The 11,588-nt window shown below is 40.1% G+C and overlaps 1 protein-coding gene across 4 annotated transcripts in view; it reads left to right on the top strand.

Moving 5' to 3' along the window:
* The first annotated feature begins 5,000 nt into the window (after positions 1–5,000).
* SEC24A (SEC24 homolog A, COPII coat complex component) overlaps positions 5,001–11,588 on the top strand; it is a 52,555-nt gene continuing 45,967 nt past the window's right edge. Inside the window, exon 1 of one of the 4 annotated variants that reach the window (XM_074960438.1) lies at positions 5,001–5,196. In XM_074960438.1, coding sequence (XP_074816539.1) covers positions 5,118–5,196 — 79 coding nt within the window. In that variant the 5' untranslated portion in view covers positions 5,001–5,117. Of the gene's footprint in view, positions 5,197–9,125; positions 9,336–11,588 lie in introns of those variants that run through there. The other 3 variants (XM_074960439.1, XM_074960441.1, XM_074960440.1) reach the window with 3 other exon arrangements.

Below are 11,588 nucleotides of genomic sequence, written 5' to 3'. Positions count from 1 at the left end.
AACACGGCTGCTACTCTGAAAAAAGTGGCTAGTAATTTTATGTGTCTTGTTCCAAGTTGCTCAAGTTGAATCACTTTAAAGAGGTCTGATTTTCAGATGGTAAGTGCTCAGTACTTAAAGGTGTATCAAGTTGGGCTCCCAAAAATTGAGATCCCAAAATCACAAGTAACGTGATAAAGTCTTAATATAATTTATCAAAATGTGAACTATGACCAAACCAAAAGCAATTGGCTTTAAAGCCCCAGCACAGTACATGATTCTGCTCAGCTTGCCTATATGTAGGCTCCATATATAGTGACATTGCACTTTATACCTGCTTCTGAGAGAAGTTTGAGTAAATTATCCTTGAAGCAGAGTCATGAGCCAAAAAAAATCACCTGCAACAGCATTCATTGAAACTACAACAACTTTTAAGTTTCATTCTTCCTTTTGCACGTACATTGTGTCTCATATAAAAACAAAGAAATGCTGAACAACCCAGAAATATTGTACTTCTTTCTAGCCTTCCACCGGTCCATAAATATCCTTACAGTAAGAACTCTCAGGAATATGCAAGAAGCCATCAAATTAATGCACATAGGCAATACCAGAGTTTAAATGATTTCTCCCCTAAATTCTACAAAACCTTCCCATCACAGTTATTGCAGAACAGTACATAAAATTGCATATAAAGAGCAACTCCAACAACTATGCCCCACAAAAGATAAACAGGACTTAATCTATAACGGCTGCCAGGAGATAGCCTTACTGAAACATTGACTTCATTGCGTCCTCTGTAAGACCATATGGTACCTAAGGGTTAAATAAGCCCACATATATTCACAGCCCCACTGACCAAATCCATTTAATGAAAGACAGATTGGCATCATACAATATATGCAAAGTCCTGCTCCAGCTATACTTAGCAAAACTGTCTCACCACAATGCTTATATTCTGTTACTAGATGGCAAGGAAACTTTGAATTACTATACCTATTATAAATACCCTTAAATAATCTGATTTGGGGAAGGATCTATAAATGGGATTTCCACCATATTCAACCAGCCTCTGCCAGTACAGAAGCCAGGAACTCAGTATGGTAGCACACTATTGTCTCTGCTTTTTAACCTGGCACTAGGATGTCTGGCAGCCAAAATGAGGCCACACAAGAAAATTGCTAATGGTCATTTCAGAATATAAAATATCCTCATACATAGAATACATTCTTTAACTCATGATAGATCCACATCATAAAATCTCCCCAAATATGTTGAGTTACAAAGTCAGTCATGTTACATCCACGGTGATGGCTGTATGAAAATAATGGAGTTTCACTATACTTCAGGCTTTCAGCCATAAAATCAATTACTGTCTTTTAACATGCACTGTTATGGTACTGGAAGGACCTTAATCCACCCACACTAATGGAATTGAAAAAGAAAGTATCCAAAAGGACCTAGCCAACATCCTAGTGATGGAACAGATGCTACAGAAGACAACATAAAAGCTGGCTGTCTCACTTAGCAACCATTGCAAAATATCCTTGACAATTAAACAAACAATAAGGGTAATCCTCAGAAGCCTGGCTAATAACTGATAAAGGCACACATCTTTTTCGAAATTCATAAAAATATATCCTTCATCTGAATAACTCTCTCGCTGTCTCTTCCTCTCCCATCACTGCTGCTAGGGCCTAACTAGCTACAATCACACCTTGCTGCACAATGAAAAAAATCTAATACAAGAAAATCCAGTGTGAATTGCTACATCTTTAGAGCCTGATCTGATTCCCATGTAGTCAATGGAAAGACTCCCATTGATCTAAATTAGAAATGAATTGGACCCCTATACCACTATTTGGAGAATACCATCCCCTCGGTTATACAAAACATGTTGTTAACAATGAACAACCAATAAAAAAATTCTCAGTGCTGTTTTTTAGATTATACAGAAACTTTTTTTTCTGTTCAAATGAGGAATTTTTGAAATTCCACCTTTACCGTGTGAGGATTTGTTGGTGAAGGCACTTTTAGTGATTTAAGCATTTGTATGGCTTTTTTGTTTTTAATGGCATAATCCAATAAGTAATGTGATGTGCATATTGTATAATCACATACTTGTCTTGCTTATATATGACTCTTTATAAATGTTAATCTCAGGTTTCCTATTAAAAAGTGAACTACTTGTTGGCTGCAATAAGAATACTGAAATCCTAAACTCCCTTCTTATTCAAGTTGGATAACTGATAGAGATGTGCGCCAAAGTATTCTGGTTGGGAGGAGTAGACTTTTCAGAGCCTGCATTACAGCATTTGAAGGCTGTTCAGTGACCTGTATGAAATGAGCTGCCAGTAAACAAACGTCTATCCCACAGAACAACCAACACAATTCACCCTAGCCTCATGAGAGAGACTCAGTTAAGGCCTGAATCAGCCACAAAGACTATACTATATTCATTTACTAATTTCCATTCAGTCCTTTCAAACATTTATAAATTTATCACTGGAATATACTCCATTATGCAAATCTGAAAAGGAACAAGGTTAGTAATTTGATCGTCTGAAGAGTAATTAGATGGCAGTAGAAAATACTAAAAATAAAAAGTATCTTTGTTTTGTAACTTGAGGCAGGATTGAAACAATAAGATAAGACAATCATATAAGAGGAAATTGATAAATTTGAATGAATTTGGACACCTTTTCTTAGAAAACGTGGTTGGAATAGAAGTAGCTCAAGCATTAAAAATATCATGAGTTAATAGTTTATCTTATATTTAAAATTGGATGAATATGAAATATTAAGCCAAATTCAGCCCTGGGTACATGGGATTCTTTTGTTCATTTTTTTTGGTCCTTTGTTCATCTCTTTTTACATGTTGTTGCTTTAATCTCCTCCATTTGGTGTTTTAATTTTTACTTTATTAATAAAGATTTTTGAAATATTGTCTAATTATCTTTTCAAATATTTAATTTTTTTAGTAATAAAGATTTGCATCAGAGTCCCATTGAAATTAACAGGGACTTGCAAGTAAGCATGGGGCCACCTGAATAAATCGTATTGCAAGAACAGGACCAGAGATACTTCTTTGAACTTTGACTATACAAACTTTTATTTTAAATTGCTAATTTTGAATGTTATTGTTGGAGGTATGCAGTGTAATTGTAGCCATGTTGGTCCCAGGATATTAGAGAGACAAGGTGGGAGAGGTAATATCTTTTACTGGACCAACTTCTGTTGTTGAGAGAGACAAGCTTTCAAACCACACAGAATTCTTCTTCAGGTCTGCGAAAGGTACTCCAAGTGTCACAGCTAAATGCAAGGTGGAACAAATTGTTTAGCATAAGACATTAACACTGTTGGAGGTAAAATAAAGCACAAACAGTTAACTTAAGTTTGTATTTTAAACATAGATATCACAGCCTCATGCTATGCACAAAAGTGATGGAAAACACAGTGCTGGGAAGTGCTTAGGTACTACAGTGACTGAAATCACCCTAAGAAAGATAGATTTTGCATTTTTTGTACATTCCCAACCCAGATGATGCATTGGTCTGAAAGGAGTGAAAGATGAGGCACCAAGGTCCAGAGTAAATGGAAATGAAAGTTAAGCATGTGTGTAAATGCTTGCACGATCAGGACCTAAACTGGTATGCTGGATTTCTACAATCATCATTTAATCCTTTCATAGGTGCTTTAAAGAGCTGCTAATCTTTTAAGGAATTTTTTAAAAATATTCTCTTTATAACAATACTGTCAGTATTATTTCATATTTCCTTTTTTCACTATTTGTATTATTAGTAGGAAGAACATTTGGCTGAAAAGCTAGTATTTAGTGTTTCTAAAGTCCTTTGCTCCTGTTGCTTATTCCCACTGGGTTAATGACATTTCAGAGATTGTTCCCCTCCAGGCTAAAATTCTAAATTGTTTACTTTTATGTCAGGATGTTATGCCCATGCCCTAAACCCCAATCCGGCAAGGATCTCCATGCAGTTGGACCCCTGCTCCTGTTTGGAGACCTCTTGAGATCCACTTGCATGTTGCTCCTTGCAGGATCGGGACTCTGCTTTCTCAATAATCTTGCTCTCTCCCCACACCCAGGATTCTAATAGGTAGGTGGTGGTGCTCTTCCTTCTGAGTTAGAATTGCTGCCATAGGTGCTGGAACTAGAGGTGCAGGGGGTGCTGCAGCGCCCCCAGGCTTGAAGGGGTTTCCATTATATACAAGGGTTTACAAGATTGGTTCAATGGCTCTCAGCATCCCAACTATAAAAACTGTTCCAGCACCCCTGATTGCTGCACCAAAATTTATGACATTTACGTTGTGGGAATTTAAGTGGAATCTTTTTGCATGTAAAGCAGAAGTGGTCTTGTGATTCTTATAAACCCTGGGCCACTTTGCAAAAGAGAAGAAGTTCCTGTTGATGTCACTGGGAGTTTTGCCACTGACTTCAACCTGAACAGGATCACGCCAAAGGAAATTCTGCTGTCACGTTAGACTCATTATATTCTGCATCCCTAATATTCCTTCCTCTTTCCCTCCATTCCCAGCCCCATTTCAGCTGGATGGATGCCCTCTTTTTCTCGCCTAAATTATTGTGCAGTACGTCGTCTGCCTGGCTCCTGTGTTTGAGGGTGGACAGATATCATTATATTAATAAAAATAACAAGGAGTCCTCGTTATTTTTGCTGATACAGACCAACCACTCTGAAACCTGTCATTATATTCATATAAGCTATTGTTATTATGACATGAAATACATTGGTTTAGAAAAGAAAAGCTACAATTAACTACTCAGTGGGAGACAAAATAAACCCAAACTCTAATACCGGGGTGGACCACTCCATGCAATGGGGATACAGGAATCGCGCTACAGCTGTCCAAAGAACGACCAAGTCCCGCCAGACCAAACTCCCCCTTTGAAACCCCACCCACTCCGGACTCCGCCCCGTCAATGCTCTGGCCTCGCCCACTGCCGCAGAACGCTTGGTCCCGGAAATGCCACGTGTACGGAGTGCGCCTGCGCGGCGTAGCTGTCGGTCCCTTCCGGTGTGTGGTTCCCTCCCTCCGTCCTTCCCCCCCGCCCCCAGGCTCGGCGCTGGGGCCGGGCGAACGCAGGGAGAGTTGTGTCCGCTCCCGCCATGGCCCAGCCCGGGAGACCCCCCGCCGCCTCCGGACACAGCAGCCAGAACGGGGCCGGAGAGGAACGCTACAGCAACGGTGAGGCCAAGCCGCCGGGGACCGAGGGTCCGGCCGCTCCCTGCCTCGAGGCTGAGGGGAAGCTCGGCCGCTCCCAGGGGGAGGGCGAGGAGAAACCGTGCAATTCCCCGGGCCAGGGCAGGCCGGAGACCCAGCCCGGGGCTGGCGGCGCCTTGCGGGGAGCCCGGCCCCTAGCGGAGCCTCCGTGCCCGGCCCTTTGTCCGGGGATGCCCCAGCGAGCAGGCCCCCGGGCGGTGGGTGGGCGTCTGGGGCCCGGCGGGGCCAGTCACTGATCCTCCCCAGCTCCCTTCTCGCCGCCCCACCGGGCCACGGAGGGGTCGAGCAGCCGTGCTGGGGGGATGGTCGGCCACAGGGGTCTCCAGTGGGCGAGGCCTGCGTTTTCCCGGGATAAAGTTTGCCCCTGAGGCCTCCGCGCTCCCCCACACTGGTCCCGTGGCGGGGCCGAGCGGGCTCAGCTCCCCTGTGCGGGCAGTCAGAGGGCCGGCGCTCGTGGGACGTCAGCTCGTGCTCAGTTTCGGGTTTGAGTGGCCGTGTGCGTGCCACGTAGGATGCGGGTCATCCTTTTGGATCCTTTATGTTGTGCTCATCACAGCAGTATCGGAACACCCTTCCCAAACTGGGTGGGTGGGGAAGGACACGAGCTGTGCCTTGCAGATACACCCAGTGACAGCTTTCTGTGGTTTCAGAGCTGCTACGGTGTTAGTCTGTATCCACAAAAAGAAAAGGAGGACTTGTGGCACCTTAGAGACTAACCAATTTATTTGAGCATAAGCTTTCGTGAGCGACAGCTCACTTCATCGGATGCATGCTTTCTGTGGGAGACTAGTGCAAACCAGTTAAAAACAACAACAAACAAACCTATGGGGAAGGAACTTTCCTGTCTGTGAGGTTGTATGTGTGTGGATGGGCATTACTGAGAAAACATTTTCCAAGCACCTTCCCTTCTTGTGGAATTTTGAGCAAATCACATTCAAATTGGCTACTAGTTTCATCACTAGAGTACACATGGGACGTTTGTTAACCTATTTTGCTTTATTCTAACAAGATTTAGCAACAAGCAATAAAAAGTGGCCAGATCTTGAGTTAAAAGATGTTTGGTAGCTACATTAAAGATTTCAGTATCTGATTGCAAACAGCTTTGCACATACCGTTTTTCTTTATGTCCATCAGTAAAGTTATAGAGGAAAATTTGTTGGACTTTTAAGAAGGGACTGGATTATTTTTAACAATAGTATCATGAAAGGACATAACCTGATCCCTATGCAGGGAGTGGAGTTCTCACTCTCACAAACCCCAATGCACATACAGTAGGTGGTCATGAGGCTTTGTTCTCGGGAAACATCAGGTAAAATGGCACAGATTGGGTACTACATGAGATAATGAGCAAATGATTTGAATTTGCCGTAATAGAATAGTATTTATATGAAAATCAGTCTGTTTTAGCCCATTATTTGGTAAATAAGTTGTTATCCTCTGCTCACATTATAATGAGAGAGAAGTTTTAATAACGTGAATATGGTCCTCAGACTGCTACAGTATGCACATTGTTTTCCTTTTTTATGAAAAAAAGCCCTAATTTGTAAAATAAAGTTTTTGAGTGAGTGAAAGATTTATTTTATAGTATAATCTGACCAATTATAGATTGCATTCAACTTTCTAAATTCAGAAGTCATTCATAATCTGAGTGCCTGTGACCTTTTGTAATGTAGTGTACATGTGGCACCGTGGTTATCGCTTGAAGTGGGAGAATCCTGTAACTTTAGAGTAAAGCACATAATGTAATTTTACTTTGCAGTTTATGCAAAAACAGTGTTATCCTATTCAATAAATTGTATTATCTGGGAGCTCTTTGGTTTTAATTTTTTGTAACCACTGATTTAGTTAATATTGTCTGGAGTAGGAATGGGCTGGAGTTAGAGATGTTTTAAGGAGAGAGTTGAAGGAGGATGCATGGCAGGCTAGTTGGGAGTGTCTGGCATAGGAAAAAGGAAATGAAAAGGAGAATTATGCAAGTTTTTGTTTTTTGTTGATGATGTCATCTTCAGATATGTCATGTTAAATGTAACACTTTGATCACTAGTCTTTTAAATGCAGGAAATCTGTTAAATTGTTGTTTAAGCACTGACAGTGTTCTCAGCACTCTTAAAAACATGCATGGAGAAGTAGTCCTGCCCCCAAAGACCTTGCATGTTGTGATGCATTAAAAATAAAGTGCAGACTGAGCAATAATATCTTTTTTAACATGTGGCTGTGTGACAATTTTTATAATGCCCAGAGTAGCTTCTAGATTTACAGTGGTAGTTGTATGTCGGAAGTAAGCTTTGTTTATGTTCATATAGGCTATTCCAGCTTTTCACTGCAACTTTTTGCTCATCACGTATTTAGCAGGTTACCTCCTGAGCACACATGTTCATATATCACCTTAAATTGTTACTAGCAGCACTATGTTGTTCATCTGTCTAAGTTGCTGAGTGTTGTATATTGGGTTGCTTCAGTAATCATCCCCTCCAATACGTCAACAGCTGTAGCACTGAGCATTTGTTGACAGTAAAATGAAGTAGGCTCATAAAAGATGGAAACTCATCTGCTTTTGGTGATAAGCAGATTAATAGTCTTGCATTTTAAATAAACAGACTAACTTGAGTATTTGTAACGTAAATACATGTGCTTGATTTCTTTAAATATCTTCTGCTAGAATCATATGATCTCATGCTATAATGTCATGATGTTTCAGAAACTTTTAAGTTTCGATCAGGGCTGCAGGAGCTCTGTGGTGAGGTGGTGAAATTCAGCTGCACCAATCCCTATGTCCATTTTAGATATTTGACTTTCATTATTATAGTAGCTAAGCAGAAGTACTGTTGTTCCTGTTTTTACAGATGGGAAACTGAGGCACAGAGTAAGTCACTTGCACAAAGTCACACAGGAAGTCTGGGAATTGAATTTGAGTCCCTCAAGTTCCAGACTAGCACCCTAACCACTGGAACAACCTGCATCACCTTAAATGCCTTGGCAACACTAATTTATTTTCCTGCTATGAAATACCCTTTATTCCCATCCTTTGTTAGATGTGTGTACTTTTTGTAGGTTATGTTTCATCATAGAGAATACTAATTGACATAACATTTGCTAATTTTCAACAATAATTACTCTTTTGGATGAATTTTTTGCTGTTTTCTCTAGGTGCCTGCCTCTACTCCCTGGGCCTTGTTTTCTGTGACACTGGGGAGATGAGCCACCGACACCAAGGAAGGGAGAAGTTTTTAGCCAGTGTTAATGGCTTATCTCCCCAGCTCTCTTTTCCTTGACTGTGGTGCTCTTCAGGCATTGTAGCTCATCAGTCTGTGCTTCTGGTTGCAAGCTGGACTCCCATGGAAATAAGCAGAACATAAGCAGTATAATCCAATTAGGTTTTTCTGGTGGAGAAAGCTGGAGAGGAAAAGGCAGGTCCCGCCAGGGCAAAGAGATGAAAACTAAAATAAGTATCTGGCTGCAGCAAAATGGCAAATTCTGAGGCATCTTGTAAACAGGCCATGTTCTACAGTTACAGAATGGAGTCTGTAGGGCTCTGATCATGATGGATGGGGATAGTTCATATCCCTTAAAGTTCTTATTTCAGATTTTCTACACACATGGGCAGAGTTTACTGTATTGGTTTACACTGGATGTGGGTGAATTTTTTCAGAGAAATAGCATATTTGACCAAAAATGCAGTTTCAGTATTCATGAATTTGTGTTGAGTTCAGCAAATAGTTTTGAGCAAACTGAAAAAGTCAAAACGAAGTATTTTGACCTGAAATTTTTTGTTTAACTTTCAGGCATTTTGGTGAAAGCTAAAGAAAGGAGGAGTAAATTCACAAAATGGCTGGAGGAGGTGGTGAATTTGTCTCCCTTATAGGCTTTAGCCCAGTGGTCTGGGTACTCAGCTGGTATGTGGGAGACCTGGGTTCAGTTCCCCCCTCTGTCTGCCTGCTATGGAGAAGGGTTTTGAACCGGAGTCTAGTACATTGAAGAACAGTACCCTAGCCACGGGGATATTCTGGTGTGAAGTGCTTTCTCAGTCTTTCCCCTTGATGCTGTTCCACTTCTATAAATAGTGATTGGATCAGGGACTGCAATTTGGGTCTCTCATCTCCCAGGTGAGTGCCCTAATTCCATGTTGGTAGAGTCACTCGTTCCCTGGCCCAATGATTATTTACAAATGAGAGAATCTCTTTTGTGCTTGCAAGTAAAGTTACTATACAAATATTTAAATTTTTAATATTGTTCATAAAACCTTACATTTGCTATATTTACAATATATCAATATCTTTGGAGCCAGTCAGTTCAATGACAAAACAAGAATGTACGAAGCACAATCCAACTATGTATATTAAACACATATCTCTTTGTAAGCAACTCTACTTTGATTGGTTAATTTAAAATAGCACACTGGCATTTACTTTTTTTCAGTGCAGAAGTATTGTTAAAACAGTCTCCAGAGGTAAAATGTCTTTACATTTGTTTGTAGATGACAGTGAAAAATATCATCTTAAGGATTGTATTGCAAATTGTACTGGCAAAAGTAATATTGAGTTGTATTCTTCTGACACTATAATTTCCTTTTCATGGATTTTTAACCTCATCTTCATCTCCTATCCGCCCCCCCCCCCACCCATTGACAAACTTCTCAACAGATTTATTTTTTTCAAGGTGTTATCCTAATTATAATTTTCTCTTAAAATACAGTAGTACATTAAACAAAAACAGTTCACTGTCATGTTTCTGGCTACTGTAGTATCAACAGAGTTAAGAAGATTTGGTGACAGCCGATTCTTGTCAGGGAATCTGAATACTGTATTTTTGTTTGAAAAGCAGGTGTTCAGTGATCCAGGAATGATTCTCATGCATCTGTTTTATATATATTATGTATTGTAAATGTTGATCTTATCACTGAAGTCATGGGAGAACTGAGGATATTTTAGTTACCTGTGTAGAATGAAGGGAAAGAAATTAGAGGTTCTCCTTCAGAGACAGAAGTGAGGACGCATTGAGCAAAATAATCGATATATTCCCTTCTTAAGATCTGTCTTGAAGACTGAAACAGTGAGATTTCAGTTAATGCAATTTGACCTAAACTGCTTGAAACATCTTTTTTGCAAACTTCAGAGATAACCAACATGATTGTTTCCTTATTTTTAATAGAGTAGAACAGTTAAAATACTGTGTTAACTTTAAGGTTGCTACTGTGTATGCACATCAAGGAATGCTTGCTTAAAAACCTAAGCATTTAAAGCAAAGACCTCTTTTTTATAATCACTTAAATGGGCATGCAAAAATCGCATAACATTTTTAAAAACTTGAGATGATGGAGTGGGAAGTCATTCAGAAAGACACAGCTTCACTACGAATAGCCAAAAACAGTTCAAGAGAGAAGTTGTGACAGAAAAATAGTTGTAATGTCAACTGAGATACAATAGGCAGCATATTTAGATCACCCAAAAACATTTCACTTAGAGATATATACCGCCTCCCTTCAGGGTGGGAATGTGTGTCCAGTGGATAACATACGGTGTGTATAACTTACAAGTGTGGTCTTCAATTCTAAAATCTTGAAAAAAATTTGTTCTGATTCGGAATGAAAACTTGAAATTTCCTGTGGAAAGCAAATTCTGAAAGATTTCATTTCACAAAAATCAAACATTTATCAGCTGTCTGCCACTTGCAGCTTGGGGATCCTAGAAAGCCCTGGATTGAGTCCCAAGGCTACTTGAGCTTTCAGGTTCATCATTCCATGTCAGGGAGCCTGCAAATCTTGGGGTCCTTAGTTCTGGGACAGTCTGATGGTGGGGCTGCCCTGGAACAGTGAATCCTGGATGCCCAAGGCTCCTCAGCAGCGCGCCAGGCAAGCTGGCAGGAAACCAGGAGGGTTTACAGTGTGAACTTGCCTGTGTTTTGTGAAAGATTTGGTTTCTGTGAAACATTTTGCTTTTGACAAAATAGTATTTTCCAATAAAAACCTATTTTGTCAAAAAATTCCCCACCAGCTATAGTCCCAACATTGTGAATATAAATAATGTAGTACTATTTTCCCTTATTGTATCTAGTTGTCATCTTTAAAATATGGAAAACGAATGGTATCCTAAGAATGTAAATCATTCTCAAAATGGCTAATGGTTTCAAAAACTGCTTGCTTCTGAATATCTTCTCCAAATGAATTCAGTTTAGTTCAGCTATACCAGCCAGCAAAAATCTAAAAAGCAGATTAAATGCATAGGCTACCTTTTTTTTTTTTTACTTCACTGAGGAAAATTTCTGAGAATTATTTGATGGCAGAATTGACCTCTGTCCCATGATCCTGACAGAGATGCTTTTTAAAAAGTATTGAGAAAAATGTAGCTGCTAATTAGGTG

Source organism: Natator depressus, chromosome 8 (assembly GCF_965152275.1).
Source record: "Natator depressus isolate rNatDep1 chromosome 8, rNatDep2.hap1, whole genome shotgun sequence".
In the NCBI taxonomy this organism is placed as follows: Eukaryota; Metazoa; Chordata; order Testudines; family Cheloniidae; genus Natator; species Natator depressus.
The sequence above is the reverse complement of the archived record's forward strand: the minus strand, read 5'-3'. Positions and strand labels throughout refer to the sequence as shown.